This window comes from Giraffa tippelskirchi, chromosome 12, assembly GCF_054371585.1.
Source record: "Giraffa tippelskirchi isolate mGirTip1 chromosome 12, T2T-mGirTip1v1.2.pri, whole genome shotgun sequence".
Taxonomy (NCBI): Eukaryota; Metazoa; Chordata; class Mammalia; order Artiodactyla; family Giraffidae; genus Giraffa; species Giraffa tippelskirchi.
The window spans coordinates 20,622,799-20,642,046 of record NC_137286.1 but is presented as its reverse complement, the minus strand read 5'-3'; the positions used below and the strand labels follow the sequence as shown (position 1 = coordinate 20,642,046).

General features: G+C 38.4%; 1 protein-coding gene across 3 annotated transcripts in view; it reads left to right on the top strand.

Annotated features, from left to right (window-relative positions):
- The window catches only part of TTC6 (tetratricopeptide repeat domain 6), a 184,973-nt gene that overhangs the window by 154,426 nt on the left and 11,299 nt on the right, over positions 1-19,248 (top strand). For all 3 annotated transcript variants that reach the window (XM_081547829.1, XM_081547831.1, XM_081547830.1), the window contains 5 exons: positions 2,304-2,423; positions 8,356-8,429; positions 14,221-14,431; positions 17,942-18,094; positions 18,951-19,121. In XM_081547829.1, coding sequence (XP_081403955.1) covers positions 2,304-2,423; positions 8,356-8,429; positions 14,221-14,431; positions 17,942-18,094; positions 18,951-19,121 — 729 coding nt within the window. The remainder of the gene's footprint in view (positions 1-2,303; positions 2,424-8,355; positions 8,430-14,220; positions 14,432-17,941; positions 18,095-18,950; positions 19,122-19,248) is intronic.

Here is a 19,248-nt window from a genome sequence, read left to right as displayed (position 1 = left end):
AGGAAGAAGTTAAGAAATACTGTTTCTGTCTAAATGGATATAAAATTGCCGATAACTGGATTTTCAGGTTTCCTCCAAAAATGTTGACAAATGAATAACTAATTTTAACACAGGCTGTTGTTACCATTCTAGGAGCCAACTAAAGGATAATTTATTAGAGTAACCTGCACAGCAGGTATCTTTGACAGCTTTCTCCCCACCCCTACCCCTACCTTTTCTGGGTAACCCTGAACTTGCAAACAATGGTCTGGGTCTGGGCAGCGAAGTGCTATTTTTGTTATGTCTGATTGGTATGAGAGCTGGTGCTCTATGAATAAGGAAAACGAAAATCTATGTAAATGGGAACCTAACTAGAATAAGACTATATTGGCTATTTTAGAGCGGCCTGATACCCAATGCTTTTCATCCAGTGGGCTCATTTTACAGATGAGGAAATGGAAACAGGCAGAGGTTAGAAACACATCCAAGTCATACAGGCAATAGGGACCTGTATCCGCGTCCACGGGTTTGTTTGCTTCTGGTTAACAGTCTTTAGGTGGCTTTGTGAAACCATCTGACCTCCAGCACGTGGACTGGGTGTCATTTTATAGTGTCACCTCCTCCCTGTTGTCTCCCTCCACCTGTTTCTCAGCATTCCTGCCATAACAGGACCAAGCAAACCCAAGTAATTTTGTGCAAAAAATGCACTCCCAAGATACTGTTTCATAAAAACTAAGAAAAGGTGAGGTCTGGTTCCTACCCCCTTATGTTAATAAAAGTAGTAACTGTTACCACCCATTTTGGGCTTGTCGTGTGATAGGCACTGGGCTAAATGCTTTACCAACATTCAGTCAGTATATTTTAAGGACTTCCCTGACGGTCCAATGGTTAAGACTTCATCTTCCAATGTAGGGGGTGGAGGTTTGATCCCTAGTTGGGGAGCTAAGACCCCACATGCTTTGGGGCCAAAAAACTGAAACATAAAACAGAAGCAATATTGTAATAAATTCAGTAAAGACTTAAAAATGGTCCATGTCAAAAATCTAAAAGAACAATATTTTAAAGTGGACTTCTATAACAATATGATGTTATTAATATTCCATTTTTGCGGATAAGGAAACTGAGGCTTAATGTTAAGTAACTTTCCCAAGACTGAAAGTTTAGTAACAATAGCAGAGACAAACCACAAAGCCTGCTCATGTGACCTTCATGAAATCTCATTTCCAAGCTTTTGTTTCCTCTTTTGCTACATATTCAGCTGCTTAGTAGATTTCTAAGGCATCATGATATATACACAGGTTTTAGTTATGTGATTCTGTGAAAGGAAAATTGCAAACATTCTAGTTTTGTTTTACAAGTGTTACAAATTATTTTTACAGCCTATTAGTGTTTATTTATAGTTATTCCACAATATACATATAGGATGTTTAACTGTACAGTTCTTTTAGATGTCAAGTTCCCCATCACAAAACACTAGAGGAGAACCACTAACTAAGCAAACAGTAAAATACTATTTATTTGCATTTTCATTTAGCACATGCTATGGTCATATATGGTTTGGCCCTTTTCTGATGAAACCATATGGCTCTTTTGGGCAAAGTGTTCAGAAGGAAAATGAGTTAAGAGATTCAGCTCCAAATGATATTTGGGATAGTCCTAGTACCGGGTATAGAGTAAAAACCTATTTATTGAATGAAAAAAAAAGATAAGAAATGGAAAAAGGTCCTCTGAGTTGATTCTCAGCTTAGACTATCTTTAAAAGAGAGAATATTGAAGTAATTTTCCAACAAGTGCTCATTTGTTAGTTATTAAGATCTGTTTTCATTGCTTTATTTATTCACTCAATAAAAAGTTATCAAATGCCTCATAAGTGCAGGCATGGTGCTAGTTACTGGCTTTACAATGGTGAACAAAATGAATAATCTCTGCCTCAGTAAAACTTAGGTTTCAGTGAAGAAAACAATAAAACACTACAAAGCAGTTAAACTTCAAAAGTTTAACAAGTGCTCTGCTTTAATGTCAATAGTCATTTTGTGAAACTGTTGAGCTGGGGAAGGGTGTGTGTGCCTCCTTCAATCCATGCACAATAAAAATGCTTAGGATAGCATGTGAAGTACAAGCACAGTACACCCCATTTGTTAGAAAGTAGCAGCATCCATAGTATTTAATTAAGTGGACCTATTAAATCTAAGAAATGATTATTTTCGGCCTTAAATTTTAAGTCACATTAAAGAACTAATTATGAGGTTCTAGTTTGTCCGTGATCAATGTAGTAATGCTCTAAAGAGTTGACTCTAGCTTGTAAATGATTATTTCATTTTTAGGCATTAACAGATTATGGAATTGTGCTTCTTCTTAATGCTGGAGAAACTGTGACATTGAACACCTTCATTAATCGTGGACTCATCTATGCAGAATTAGAGCAGTTCAGTTTCGCATTAGAGGTAAACCTTTTCTATTTACTTGTAAAAATGAACCCACTTAATTTTGCATGTTCACTTCTGAAGACCTGTGAAAAAGTTTTTCTTGATAATAAATGGCACTAGTAATGAACAGTAATCCAACTTCAGTGAGAATTGTGATATACTTTGAATAGTAGAATCTTTGCAAAAATGTGTTTTTTACTTTTTAAATACAAATGAATAGGTAATACGTAAAAAAATTCTAAATTGATGAAATAGCAAGACTCTCATCTCTCCTAAGGGAGTGTCTTAGCTGTAGACAAAAATTAAAATGATTTAAGTGTCATTTGCTTTGCTGCTCAGTGCTCTTCCTCGTTCATAGTTTTCCTCATTCCACATTGAAAATATGTCAAAATAAATTTGTTTGCTTCACATGGGCAGAAAATAGCAGCTCAGAATAGGTTACGGGGAATAGGCTTTTAAGTTAGTGGGAACAGGCATTCAGAATTGCAATAGAAGACAGCATCTGCAATATGCAGATAAGAAACAGGTGGATTTCTTTATAGAATAATGAAACAAAGTTCACTGTTCTCATTTTTATCTGTATTGTCAATGTAGAGTTAAATTAGGAATTAAGAGATACAGGCAAAAATCAAATAGTAATTTGAAGTTTGCCATTAAATAATGGTAGTTTTTCTTCTGTGTTTCTCAGGAACCACAACAGACCATTATGTAGGGGAGTGTTTCCTATTTTTTCACCTCCAGATATAACTTGTATTATTTTTCAACTTGTGGAACCATCTTTTGAGATTCTGTCCCACAGAATTACTTATTATTAAAGAAGTGACTGAGATACTGTATTCTAGGCAGTTTACATAATCGTGTTCGTGCTCAGTTACAAGCTGTGTCTGACTCTTTGTGGCCGCATGCACTGCAGCCTACCAGGCTTTTCTCAAACAAGAATACTGGAGGGGGTTGCCATTTCCTTCCCAGGGAATCTTCTGGACCCAGAAACCGAACTTGGCAGGCGGCAGGTGGATTCCTGCTTGGCAGGCAGATTCTTTACCAGTGAGCCACCAGGGAAGCCAGTTTACACCGTGGTGAAGTGTAATTTCAAGAGTTGAACTCCTTTAGGTTTTGGTTTTGAGATGTGCCCTTTGGAATTCCCTCAGGTAGGGAACGCTAAAGAATGTCTTTGGAATAGGCAAAAAAGCTATGAGACTGGGCAATGGTTTTGGGTGGAGAAAGTGAGGAAAATGAGGTTTGGAAGCAAAAGACCTCAGCTGTTGGAGAATTAAATGCAGGGCCTATGTTACTACCCACCTAAGTGTTCCTTTAGTACTTAACAGCAACATTAACTCGAGTTATTGCACAGTTATACCTGCTATGTTCTCAACAATACTGCATGATTTACAATTGTAACTTATGGATGAGGAAGCTGATATTCTAAAGAGGTTAAATCAAGTGTTAGTCAACCAGGAAGTACTGGGGCAAGATTTGAACTTAGGTCTCTCCCGATTCCGAATCCTGCATTCCTTCAGACAAGGCATGGTACTGACACGGACAATGAAGATATGGAGACAAATAAGACAGATTTCCAGTCCTCGAGGAGCTCACGGTCTGGTGGGAATCATTCTTGACCTCTCTCTTTCCTCACACCCCATGTCTAAATCATGAGCCAGTGTGGTCAGCTCTACCATCAAAACATATCCTGAATTCAGTCATTTTTCATTTTTTCGCCCCTGCTCTCCTCCTCCTTCTCCTGCCTGGATTCCTGCAGTAGCTTTCCGTCTGGACTCGCTGTTTCTGCTCTCGTCCCTCTGCGTGCTGTTCACACAGCAGCCAGAGATGCCTCTGAGAAACATAAAGCGGGGCACGCTACTCCTCGGCTCAGAACTCTCCAGTGGCTTCCCGTCACACTTGGACCAAAATCGGAGCTCTTGACTGTAGCCAACCACGACCCCAGTGACCTGGCTGCTGCTCACTGATCTGACTTCATTGTCAGTGTTCTTCTTTTCTCCACTCAGGTTACTCCTCTGGGGCCTTTTGCTACTCCTTGGAAATCCCAGGCTCCCTTCCTGCCTCAGGGTCCTCACACAAGCTGTTCCCTGTGTGGAAAACACTCCTCCTATTGATCTGTATATGGTTCACGACCTCCTTTTATGCCAGGTTTCTTCTCAAATGTGACCTTTGCAGTCAAAAAGAGTAGATTAATTAAAATGGAATATTAAAAAATTAAAATAATCCTAGATAAGTCTGGAAAGAGAACACAAAGGAACAGAAACAGAGGAGACCAACAGAAAACAGACAATAAATGGAAGACCTAAATCCAACCTTATCAGCAGTTACATTAAATGGAAATTCTCCAAATACCCCAATTGAAATAGTGCGGATGTTAGATTAGAATTTTTAAAAAGTCCCAACAATATTCTGGCTGCAAGAAACAGACTTTAGATATAAGATATAGATGGATAAAAGTAAAAAGAGAAGAAAAAAACATGCCCTGCAAACACTACAGGCTTGCCTTGGAGATATTGTAGGTTTGGTTCCAGACCACAGCAATAAAGCGAACATAGCAATAAAGTGACTCACATTAATTGTTTTGTTTCTTATAACAGTTAATGTTTGTACAATGCTATAGTCTATTAAGTGTACAATAGCATTATGTCTTAAAAATGGAGTTAAAAAGTACTTTATTGATAAAAAATGTTAACCATCTTCTGAGCCTTCAGTTAGTTGCAATCTTTTTGCAGTAGTAACATCGAGGATCGGAGAAGGCAATGGCACCCCACTCCAGTACTCTTGCCTGGAAAATCCCATGGACGGAGGAGCCTGGTAGGCTGTAGTCCATGGGGTCGCTAAGAGTCAGACATGACTGAGCGACTTCACTTTCACTTTTCTTGTTCATGCACTGGAGAAGGAAATGGCAACCCACTCCAGTATTCTTGCCTGGAGAATCCCAGGGATGGCGGAGCCTGGTGGGCTGCCGTCTATGGGGTCGCACAGAGTCGGACACGACTGAAGCGACTTAGCAGCAGCAGCAGCAGCAACATCGAGGATCATTGAGGATCACAAACTACCATAACAATTACAATAATAACGAAAATGTGTGAAATATTATGAGGATTACCAGAATGTGATACAGAGACATGAACTGAGCAAATACTGTTGAAAAAATGGTGCCAATAGACTTGCTTGAGGCAAGATTGCACAATTTGTACAAAGTGCAGTATCTGTGAAGCTCAATAAAACAAGATATGCCTGCAATTAAAGGCAAAAAAAGTTTTTCCTCTGTGTAAATTTTAAAAATCAATTTGAAAAATTAAAAAAAAGATGCCTGCTGAGGCAGACCAATGAAGAAATACATGACTGATTAATAAGAGGGCTAAATGCAGAACCTAGAGAGAGCAGAGTCTCAAAACCTACACAGGGAAACATTCTTAGTGGGAATGACTGATTAACAGAGAGATCAAGTAGGATGAGAGCTGAAAATGTATTAGTTAATTGATAGTTGTGTGCCCTTCATAAGAACACAGGAAATAGAGTGTGGCATTTGAATTGGAATTGTTAGGCCAAATTCATGGCAAAGTTTATGATGAAATCTCAGTTACAGTTGTAAGTTTGCCTTCATTTCAGCAAAAACAGAAAAAGAAAACCTTGGGGGAAATAACTGGTAGCATATTTCATTGGATTATATTTGTCTAGACAATAAATTTCTTATTTTCTTCCAAATAATTCCATGTAACATCAAAATATGCTTCAGAAGTCTAAGAGGGGAGTCCGTATTCTCAGATGGGTCTGGACTGATACTCTTCTCCTAGAGTAGCATCCCCGAGGGCTCAGTTTGACACTACTGCTCCCTCTTCCACCCCTGGTATTAGCAGAGAACTTATCCTACCCCCATTAAACAGCCAGCTTTGTGGAAGGAGAAGGGGGAGGGGAAGACGATGGAGGAATGGAGGGAGGAGGGAGACTGTCCTCATGGTTGAGTTCTCTCTAGTGGAGTGGAAACTAGAAGTCTGACACTTAGCTTTTAAGACTGTAGAGCGCTCTTAGCCAGCCTTCTGGAAGTGAGAAGGGAGTTTGGAGACTAAAGTTTCCTTTAGTCATCCCACAGGAGGTTAGGGTCCTCCCCCCAAGCTAATTAGGTCTAGCTTAGTCAACTGAGCTCATGACCAAAACTACGCAAAAGATTCTTGCTGAAGCAGCCCTCTGGGAAAAAGCAGAGTCATTTTTATTTTTTATTCCTTTGTTTATTCCATTTTTATTCCTTCACAGGCGTTGAACTCTTATTTTTTGAGTTCCCAAATTATGGGATATAATTCCGCAATCCCACATTATGGCAAACATTGAAATTAATCTGTATCTCACATTATTTATGTATATATGTACACTGTGTACATACCTAGGACTTCTCTGGTGGCTCAGATGGTAAAGCGTCTGCCTACAATGCAAGAGACCTGGGTTCAATCCCTGGGTCGGGAAGATCCCCTGGAGAAGGCAATGGCAACCCACTCCAGTACTCTTGCCTGGAAAATCCCCTGGATGGAGGATCCTGGTAGGCTACAGTCCATGGGGTTGCAAAGAGTCAGACATGACTGAGCAACTTCACTTTCACTTTCACACATACCTATACATATAAGTCTCATTGCAGTTGACATGGTCTTTCGATATGTAGACATTTATTTAAACATTTTATTTGTTTCAGTTTGGTGGTATTCTTAGAGAAGGCAATGGCAACCCACTCCAGTACTCTTGTCTGGAAAATCCCATGGACCGAGGAGCCTGACAGGCTACAGTCCATGGGGTCACGAAGAGTAGGACATGACTGAATGACTTCACTTCACTCACTTCACTCACTTCATACTTTATCACTGGAGAAGGAAATGGCAACCCACTCCAGTATTCTTTCCTGGAGAATCCCATGGACAGGGGAGCCTGGTGGGCTGTGGTCCATGGGGTCGCAGAGAGTCGGACACAACTGAAGTGACTGAGCAGGAGCAAGAATGGTATTCTTATTTTGTTTCAGGTTTCAGTTGTTTTTGTAGGGCTTTGAAAAGCTAAAGAGCTTCAGACAGCATGTCTCTGGTGTCCAATAGAGAACAGTGTTCAGGTCACAGCATCAGGATCTCAGGTAGAGTTAGTGCTTTTAATTCTTTTAATCTCTTCCCCAGTACCATTTGGGCTTCCCTGGTGGCTCAGATGGTAAAGAATCCGCTTGCAATGCAGGAGACGTGGATTTGACCCTTGGGTTGGGAAGATCCCCTGGAGGAGGGCATGGCAACCCACACCAGTATTCTTGCCTGGAGAATCCCCATGATCAGAAGAGCCTGGCGGGCTACAGTGCATGGGGTCACAAAGAGTTGGACACGACTGAGCGACTAAGCCCAACCAGTACCATTCAGGTCCATTCCAACTGACTGCCCTGACTTTACCAGTTGCAGTTAGCATTTCCACTGCTCCTTCTCTGGAGGCTTCTAGGATCCCTGGACAAAATGACACATTTTCCCCTAAGTGTGGGTTGCCCAGGTAGGAGCTACCTTAGCTAATCCACACAAGAGTTGCAGTTATAGGATCTGGCCTGAGTGCTTATCTGTCCTATAGTCCTAAGAGTCTCTGCAGGCAAATTTCTATTTCTGTCTGGATAGAGAAGTCTCTGGTGGTGTTCACTGGGGAAAAAAAAAAACAACAATAAAAAAGAAAGTAAGTGTGATACCTCATTACAATACCAGGCAAAACCATAAGAAGCGTGGAGACAGTAGTGCAAGGTTCTGAGTGAGTGTTTGGTTATGGTATTCTGTATTGGGTTATAGTATTCTCATGTGATACTAAAAGGAAAACATAAAGTTTTAAAAAGATGTATATTTTAAGGCTTGTGTAAAATTTATTTGTGGTAGAATCAAAGTTAGGAGGAAGTTTATGAAAACCCAAAAGATAAACCCAAAATTAACAAAAATTTGTATAACTGTTTCAGGATTTTAAACAAGCTGCACTGATAAGCAAGACTAATGTGAACCTATGTCAAGCTACTGCCATTTGCTATCACAGGTATGGAGTGTAATTCATGTTGAAGTGAAAGCAAGTGGGACCAGTAGATTTATAACAGGAGAAACAGAGGAGAATATTGTGAAAGTGACAGAGTACAAAAATGGGGAGAGACACAGAGAATCACTGTATGTAAGTGGGAACCACACCTAAGTTTCTCAAATTATTTTAGCCAAATCAGCAAGTAAATGCCTGCTGATAGCATTGGGGGTATCCATATGATTCAGGTCCACTTATTGGAAGGGACCTTGATAATACACAGAATGAAATCATGAATAGCTTGAAATATCTAAGAAAAGAATAATTAACTTTGTTCATAAAATGGAGCTAACTTTTAAAAAGTCTGTTTCTAGAAGAGAGGTTGATTTAGTAAAATATTTTCAAGAAAATTTTACCTTTAAAAAGCATTTCTAAAACTAAAACTAAAACTAATTAGAATATACCAGTAAATATCTATAAATTATAATGAAATCTACAAAAAATACATTACTTAAAACATTGTTACTTGTTTCTGGTATTATTGCAAAAAAGAAGTAAATTATAGAAGAGGAGAAAAGAACAGTAACATAAGGCTAAAATATAGAAGATCAGTTTAAAATTTACTCTGAAATAATATTAGATTGATTTTGCTAACTATAATTTATAGTTTACATTTCTACCCATACATTTGATATCAAAAAACTAATATCTGGAATTCAACATATGAATTTCACATTTTAATGTGAAATAGAATGTATTTGGTTAAGTAATAGTTTACAGCATTTTTCATGAGTGAAATAATAGCAGTTACTTGGATGAGAAAATTAGGATAGCAAGTAGACTCTGTAAATATACAATTTAGGCAATAGAACATAGTTTGAATTACTTAGAAAACTGACATTCTTTTTTCCCCCTCTTTTAGGACATAGCTAGTACAGGTATGATTTCTCTATGAGAGTTATATTTTTTAAATTTTATGAATATGGTAGTATAATTACTGGAGCTTGTAAAGTTATATTTGGTTAAAAGGTCCAAACTGGTCTCAGACCTTTAAATTTATACAGGCAAAAAACATAGTCACATCATTGCCTATTTTAATGCAGCATCTTTGTATAATTTATCTCTTTAAGTAATTGCCATTCTTAAAAAGAAATGGAATAATAATGACTGATGTGTTTGTTTTGGTGGGCAAGTGGAGACCAGAAATGTCTGAGGTCACTGAATTCTCTTAAAACCAAAACCAGACACCAAAATTTTCTCAGCCTCATTCCTGTGTTTTGCAACTGTTAGAGTCAGTAAATTTTTCTATGTGTCAGGTCCTGATCTTCTTTATGAAATGTAATCACTGGGTATATATGGCAGGGCCTCCTTAAGCTGAAACTGCTTTGCAATTCCAAATAACCAACTTTCATCATCCCACCAGAATCTCTATTGTCTTTTAATAAAAGTAGAATTAAATCAACAGTAAAATTCTGATAACTCAGTGTCCCAATTCCATGTATTTTAACAGTTTTACTAAATTTAACAATAAGGAATGTTTAGTGATTGGTTATATTTATTTCAAGAAAAATATTTTTGCTTTTCAGATTGAGCTATAACATACTTATACAGCAGCATGGTTTGTAAATAATGAGATTCACTATTGATGTTTCATAGTGGAGAAAGTAAAAATTCTCCCATTTGGAAAATCTTTAAAAAGGAATCAATTGGTAAATTTTAGCGCTTTGATCTTTGAACTCGTGGGGTTGCAGACTTTTGAAGTGTGCCTTTGTATATCTCTGGTTCTCACTCTTGTGGTTGCTAGGAGACAACATTCCTTAGGCTGAATATCCTACTTGTTGCCCAATTGGGTCACTAAGAGTGTTATGGTAGAGTTAATTTTTAGATCTCTTTGAGAAAGCCACCTTAAGATAAAAAAAAAAAGTCACAGAGGGGGAGCCTGGTGGCTCAGAATTACATATTCTATCTACTTTTTACTTCAGCACATTTATTTCACTCTTCTTATATTTGCATAAAATATTTCTGAATCTTCGACTCTGCAGGCCACATTCTTTAGTTTGGGGAGGTATTTATGATTTATTTGTACAACCCAGTAGGGCACATCTGGTCACGTATATGATTCATTTGGAAAACGCGGTGGGCCTTGGTGTCCGTGGCCTAACCTGCAAGCTCAGCACCTGGTCCTTAGTTAACAGACACCATAATGAGAGTCACGCACCTTCCTTCGGTGATCACATTATTTTAGATTTATAGAGACACTTTTCATTTTAGAAAAACTAACATACTTTTGTGTTTGTGTAATTGATGTTTTAACAGTTTATGTGCCAGTGAACGTGTACCCTGATATAACAGACACTCTGCCACGTCTTTCTGTTTTTAAACTACCATGTGATTATTTAACAGGAGCCCTAATCTACAGGACATTGTGTGACATACCCATCTTCAGAAAAATGAAGTCGCTGTGTCTATGTTTTTTCCTACTGGTGTAGGGGTCTGGGGGTGGTGTGTCTGGCTTTGGCTCCATCACCTCCTCTGGACTTGATTTTTAGATATTATCAGCTTTGAAGAGATTGCTAGGTGCCTTTCAAGGTCCCTCCCCAGGTTTAAGGTTTAATGATTGTTTACTTAGTCTGAATAGACTAGATGTTTGCTAAACATTAGTGCTGATAACTAGATGTGTGTCGAAAAATAACTTCAATTCATTGCCTCATTTTTTCTTTTAAAATTGGTTTGACGAGTCAAAGGGTGAAATTAAGTTTTGTAAACTACATATTGGCATAGGTACTCACAAAGGATTTTAAATTTCCCTCTGGGTAAGAGGGAAGCAATGTGTATGATACAATTTGGATGTAAGCATGCTAGAAACATTTCAGTGATTTGTGGGAAGAATATGAGAGAACTGGATTGCCCTGGAAATTTCCATTTACATGGTCACCATAGGTATGCATCATAAATAAGTAGCTCACTACCTAGAGATAGAAATGAAAGTGAAGAGTTCAAGTGTTAGTTGCTCAAAAGTGTCTGACCCTTTGCGACCCCATATACTGTGGCCCACCAGGCTCCTCTGTCCATGGGGATTCTCCAGGCAAGAATACTGGAGTTGGTTGCCTTGCCCTCCTTCAGGGGATCTTCCCGACCCAGGAATTGAATGTGAGTCTCCTGCCTTGAAGGCAGATTCTTTCCTGTCTGAGCCACCAGGGAAGCATTTTAAAAACCTATCAGCTAAAATGCATTTTATATAGAAATGCAAATTACTACTGTATAATTATTCTTGATAAGGAGTTCATTATCTAGGCTAGAGTTATTTCTGTAATACAGTGAGAAAGTGGCTACAAGCATTGTCACCTTGTATTCAGTGAATTTTTACTTCTCAGATAATGCCAGTTATCAGGAAAGAGGAGGAGAGTTTCACTCTAAACTGCTTGAGGGAGGGGAGCCCGTGTTCTCTCTGTGAGAATCCACAGACTGAACTCGGAAGATACCAGCTGTCTCACATATATGAGTGTTACCCGTCTCCTGTTTGTGTCTCACATGCATGAGTGTTACCCGTCTCCTGTTTGCGTCTCACATGCATGAGTGTTACCCGTCTCCTGTTTGTGTCTCACATGCATGAGTGTTATCTGTCTCCTGTTTGTAATGTCAAGCTCTCCTGGTGCTTTCCTGTTGACTCTTTGGTCATCTTCTGGTACAACACTTGCTGCACACTTTTGGACAGTGTTTGCTAAAACATGGAAATATCATCAGCGCCTCTATTATTTTTCGTGGTGTGCACAAGCATTAAAAAAAATTGAATCACATTATGGGAAACTGGATTGCTTTTCAGTTTCAAAGTGAATTCTTTCTCAAACTTTCTGAACACATCAAGGAGAATGTCTCAGCTAAGAGTTAGTCTTTAGCATCTTCCCCACACTCCACGGTAGATGGTACAGCTCTCAGGTTTAGTTTTCTGTAAACTGTACTACCCAACTCCAGTCTTTGTTTATCTTTATGGTTGCCTTCTGTTGATGACATGAGATATTGATTTTGTACTTGTGGTATTGAAATTAAGTTATTTTTAAAAATAGATTTACTTAAGTAAAAAAGTGACTTAAAGAGAAATACCCAATAAATGATAGGTGTAGTTGGGACACAGGGCAACTGTCATGAAGGAGGAAGGGCTGAGGTTTGGGAAACTGTATTTTAAGAGATAATGCTGAGTGATATCTAACAGAAGATAGTTTCTAAAACAGTTACCCTGGGTTCCATGTATTTTTATAAAGGATAAGTTAGAAAAGCAAGTGATGCATCTTGTTAAAGTTTGAAATCTTTTTGAGAAGTAATGAAAAGAATGGAAGGAGAATAATAATCTTTACCGGGTGCAGGTCTCTGTGCTAAGGGTTTTTCACATGCTGTCATTTGATCCTTCTAGCAATTTTGAAAAATTAGTATTAATTTGTATGTTCAGGCTTAGTTTTGAACTCCAAGCCTTTCTTCTGACTGCACTGTTGAGAGGTCACCACACCGGCTCTTGTGCACCGGCTACAAGTATGTTAAAGGTGAAGAATGTGGGTAGGGATGACTTGTGGGAAAGCATGGATTTTGGAGTCTGACTCACCTGGGTTTGAACCCCACATATTTGCTCTGTGCAATCTTAGCATGCTATCTACTATGTTATTTAATATGTGTTTTTCTGAGTCATGATATTATTTTAATCTATAAAATATAAAAAATTATAACAAGCTTACAGAAGTGTTGGAAGAATTAAGTGAAATAGTATGTGTAAAGCACTCAGCACAGTACCTGGTAAGTAACTAGTTACTCAGTGTTAGCTCCTTCTATTAAAAAATTCTAAAGTCTCCATATTAATTGAAATTAAAAATACTTACTAGATTTGCATGTGAAATGGCAAAGTGACTTTATATACCCATGGATAAATGTTTAATTACTTCAGCAACCCTCATCTAACCACAGGAGACTAATCAAGGAAGATAGAGAGACAGAGTTATCATTTAGTCACATGGCAACCCACTCCAGTGTTCTTGCCTGGAGAATCCCAGGGACGGGGGAGCCTAGTGGGCTGCCGTCTATGGGGTATCACAGAGTCGGACACGACTGAAGCGACTTAGCAGCAGCAGCAGCATTCACAAGTTTATAACAAAATGCATTTCACTTCTTTTTCTCCCCTCCTCTTTTGGTGTCCAAAATGAAATGGGCTGCCTTTACAGAAGTTCTGAAGTAAGAATTCCCGTGTGACCAAAAAATGAGCTCCTTTTATTATTAAGGACATATTAAATATATAACAATGAATTTATTTTAATCTGATTTAAATGGTGTATTTTATTAATAATAGTATATTTTTCTGTGCTATGCACTGATAACTGTTATAAATGTGTTCAAGAACACCATTCAGATTTTTATAATTCTGAAAAAAGAACTCTAGAATATCATCTCAATGTATTCTGCTATAAAGAAGGCTCTTACTTCCCCTCTTCCCTTCTACCAATATCTTCAAAGAACCCCATCAGACTGCCTTAGGTCATATGGCAATAGTTCTTGGTGGTGGTGGTGGTTGTTTAGTCGCTAAGTCGTGTCCGACTCTTGAGACCCCGTGGACTGTAGCCTGCCAGGCTCCTCTGTCCATGGGATTCTCCAGGCAAGAATACTGGAGTGGGTTGCCATTTCCTTCTCCATGGCAATAGTTCTTATGATAGTTCATATGTTAATAAAAATTAAAGTTTTTTTTTAAGAGTTAATGCATTGCTTTATGTAAAGGTTATATACAGGAAAGCGCTTAGATAATTCACCAGAAAGCATTAATATTTTCATTTCTTTTCAGGAATAAAGAGTTTGAAGAAGCTGTCAACTTCTTCACCTGGGCTGTTAAAATTAATCCACGTTTTCTGGATGCCTACATTGGACGGGGAAATTCTTACATGGAATATGGACATGATGAGGCCACCAAGCAAGCACAGAAGGACTTTCTGAAAGCACTGCATTTTAATCCAGTCTATACAAAAGCCAGAATTTGTTTAGGCTATAATTTGCAGGTAATATCATATGACAATATTTTGGACCATGAAAGCACCTTTTAGACAAGAAAAAGGTTATATTTGACCTTTCAGTGGTGATGGGGATACACAATGCTTCTTTCACTGTGAACATTTTACCTTTATCTTATTAGTATTCACAGTGTCAGTGGAAAGCAGGGGTTTGATGAGTTACAGGGAGCCTGCCTGGGGAGCGTACCCAGGAACCTGGTGAGATAGTGAGATGAGGATCTTGTGAACTTGAGTTTCCTTATTGCCTGCACCCCTTTCTACCTCACCCCATTATACATACCACTCTTATAGACAACTTTTAAGACTTTCCCAATGAGTTTCACATATAAAAATCTGGTTAAAATTTATTTCACTAGTTATACCTGGGCTCCATAGGTTTTATCCTATTAAATTAGTGAAAAGCTAAAGAGAATAGGCAATGTAATGACATGAACTGTGTGATGGACCAGATAACCACTATATAGGGACTTCTGAATTCAGGTCATCTTCCAAATGGCAGTAAATTAGATCACAGGAAGCGAAGAGAATAGGCATGTGTCCTTCCAACTAGTTGGAAGAGTGTTGTTCTTTGTGTTATCAAGCGTGTCTCTGAGTGATTTCTGGGACACTGACCTGACCCATACACTCCCTGAGCTATGCGCACTACAAAATATGGAGTGATATTCTTGGAAGAAAGTGCTAGATGTGTTATATTTTCCATGAAAAGGAAAGGAGTAATTTTTTATGCCTTTTATTATTAAAAAAAATTAAACAATGGGCAAAAGTTTGTTTAAATTATGGTAATTTTCAGAAATTCCTATTAACAATGTCTTTTAAAGTTGAGGGTTTTTTTTTTTTTTCATTTAAAAAACAAATGAATTTGGCTGATCTAAGACTAATAATATTGGAGGTGGCTGTGGGTTGGTAATAGTGAGGTATGCCCAAGAACTGATTAATAAGGGAAATAAGATTGCCTTCTGAGAGTTAAGCATGAAATCAGCCATTATTTGATCAAAGTAGAAATTTGCAAAGTCAACTTAGAGACAGGGTGACTGCCAAAACAGCTAGAACTGACTGCAATCAAAAGAAATGTGTTAATGTCATTGTTCATTGCATTTGCTGGGCATCTAGTATAGGACAGGGACTGATCTAGGCCTAGGGCTACAGCGGTGACCAAAAGACGCTGGGTTCTTCTTGTAGAGTTTACTACCTATTGAAGGGATAAGCATCAAGCTGGCACATGAATAATTACTTAATTATACTCAGGATAAGTACAAAAAAGAAAAAAAGGATGGATTTTAGGACAGTTTATGTGAAGGAAACATAGCTTTGTTTGAGGGGGTGAGGGAAGACTTTTTGAGAAATTAGCATTTGAATCGAGGTGTGAAAAACTAGTAATTAGGAGTAGGAGCTGGGGCTCAGAACACAGTGATCCACGGAGAGGGACCAGCTCATTTGATGAGAAAGAGACAGAGGGCTCAAGGAGATGGAATGTTATGGACAAGGGGAGAGTGATGTGGGATAAGACTACGGAACTCAGTAATGGCTGGAGGTGAAGGTCATTTTCACTGGTCTAGGTCAGTTAAAAATGTCAATATCGCTCACCAGAGCACTGACATCAGATTTGTATTTTACGAAGATCTCATTGGTTGTATATCAACCTGAAGGAGAATTGAAAAACTCGTCAGTATGAGGAAGAATTGAATCAGGAAAGGAAGGACTGAAAAATGAGAGCTAGAAAAGCCCATCAAATCCTGTTTGGGGCCAGGAGTGACCATTTTTTAGATAAATACGAAACAGATTCCCCTTCTGTGTGCCTAGCACTAGAGACATGGAAGTGAGCAAAACAGATGTTGTCAGGACCAGACAAGTTCAATTCCTTGTTTATCAAATGAACATGTGATGGTGATGTTGATTTTCACATAATTTACTGTGAGGGAGAAGTTTACTGGTTAAAGACAGTGTCTAGTTAACTCTAAGTTCTGTTTTGTATTAGTTTTATTCAAGAGTCAATTGGTTTATGTGAGAGTCAGCTTCTGAGACTAGCAAGTTGGGTTTTTGAGCCCACGGGAATCAAGGACAGGCCCTGGACTGTGCTGAATTTATCAACTCACTGCCTTTCTGTGATGATTTATTTAGTTGCCAACTGGTCTTCTCTAGGAAATACTCTGACATCTTTCTGCTAACAGTGTCCCTCTCCTAACCTTCTCTCTTTTTTTCCAGTTGGTGCTAAGGTTGGATAAATACTGCGTGGTTGATTTGTATGCATTTTTCATGGAAGTGTATAGTGATCCTAAAATGCCAGATACTGGTGCAATTTAACAGTTAGGTTTTATACCATTATGGGCTTCCCTTGTGGCTCAGCTGGTAAAGAATCTGCCTGCAATGCTGGAGACTTGAGTTCGATTCCTGGGTTGGGAAGATCCCCTGAGAAGGGAAAGGCTACCCACTCCAGTATTCTGGCCTGGAGAATTCCATGGGCTGTATAGTTTATACACTTTCACTTTATACCATTAGTTTATTTTGTTTAATTATTGAACACATATTTATTTTGTTATGTATAATATGTATAACTAGCGTTTCAATGCCAAGCAAATAAACGATTCCTGCCTGTGTGTGCAGTGAAAGTGAAAGTTGCTCAGTCGTGTCCACCTCTTTGCTACTCCATGGACTATACTGTCCATGGAATTCTCTAGGCCAGAATACTGGAGTGGGTAGCCATTCCCTTCTCCAGGGGATTTTCCCAACCCAGGGATCAAACCCAAGTCTCCTGCTTTGCAGGTGGATTCTTTACCAGCTGAGCCAGAGGGAAGCCCAAGAATACTGGAGTGGGTAGCCGATCCCTTCTCCAGCAGATCTTCCCAATCCAACTGGGGTCCCCTGCATTGCAGGTGGATTCTTTACCAGCTGAGCTTGCAGAGCTCAATGTAAATTTTGTAGTGATTGTCAGAAGCATTGGTGTTTCCCATGGTGGTCAAGATTTTATGTTGTTGAAGACTGGTATAAGAGATGACTCTGACAATCAGAATTATTTCAACTAATTAAAATTTCAGCATAAATACTCAGGGGAATCAGTCATTTGAATGTACTCATGGTACAGCCTACTTCCTTGTTTAAAATATCTTAGATTTAGCACAGTATAAATATACCCTTACTGCTGCTGCTGCTAAGTCGCTTCAGTCGTGTCTGACTCTGTGTGACCCCATAGATGGCAGCCCACCAGGCTCCCCCATCCCTGGAATTCTCCAGGCAAGAACACTGGAGTGGTTGCCATTTCCTTCTCCAGTGCATGAAAGTGAAAAGTGAAAGTCGCTCAGTCGTGTCCGACTCTTAGCAACCCCATGGACTGCAGCCCTCCAGGCTCCTCCGTCCTTGGGATTTTCTAGGCAAGAGTACTGGAGTGGGGTGCCATTGCCTTTTCTGATACCCTTACTAAAAGACTTTATTTAAGTTAGAATCATAAACATTTGTCATGATATGGACAAATTCCTACTTGGTGTAAATGGAAAATTATTTTAGGCCCAAGGAAAATTCCAGAAGGCTTGGAACCACTTTACCATTGCTATGGAAGTTGATCCAAAGAGCTACCTAGCCTATGAAGGAAGAGCTGTGGTCTGTCTTCAGATGGGTGATAATTTTGCTGCATTTCAGGATATAAATGCTGCCATAAAGGTAAAAATCCACTTAGATTATATTATCATTAATGTAAATTAATGTCATCAGTGAATAAGATGAAGTAAGAAGTCCTCTGTTGCCTTTTAAAAGTGACTTGTAGAAAAAATAATATTTGTATTTTTTTCCCCAGGAGTTTCTCAGAATAAAAAATTATTATAGTTTGCCAGTTTTATAACCTAAATGTATTTAAAATTTTAAAAATACATTTATAATAAATGTTGATTCCTTTTAGTATATGCAGATGTATAGCTTCATGATACATCAATATTATTTTATAATTAAAAAAATAAAATAATGTTCTGGCTTTGAAGGAACTAAAGAAAGAATAATGTAAATCCCCAGCTTTTTCTGTAGTGAAATGGCAAATAAATTCAGTGACAGAAAATCTGCCTTTTGTCATCTCGATTTTGGATTCTTTTTTTTTTTTTTTTTTTTGTATATTTGGGTAGATATTGTAATCTTTGAGATCAGAAAAAGGAAAGACCCGAAAGGTAATTGCTATACTGCATAGGACAAATAAACATGTTAACTTTTTAATTTCTCCTCCAGCTTAACAAAGCTAAACAGACAAGCTTTTCCTCATGCATCTATTCTTTAAGCCCCATTCTTTGCAAAGGAACTGAGTGAAGCACTAAGATTATTTGTTTTATTGCAACCAAGTCAACAAAATGTTAACATTGAACCAACTTCATGCCGAGTCATTTCTCAAAATGTTTGCTCTAGTGGGGTTTCACCTGCCCTATAAAATCACTAGCTTCCCACAAAGAGATTTCATAATGTCCATTTTTGCAGACACGAAATTGGAGATAAATACTATTCCCAGATGCTAACTACTCAGACTATTATATTGCAGATCAATACTACAGCAGAATTCCTAACAAACCGTGGCGTGATTCATGAGTTTATGGGTCAACAACAGAACGCAATGAGAGACTATCAAGAAGCAATTTCTTTAAACCCTACCTACTCGCTGGCTTACTTTAATGCAGGAAATATCTACTTACATCACAGGCAATTTTCCCAGGTAATGTGAGTTTTCCTTCTTATTTTCTTTTTGACACTAAGTGCTTTCTTCATTACATATAGTTTCAAAATGCAATCCTTATGTCTCAGGCATTCATTAGCTCTTTAGGAGATTTTCTCTTTCATAA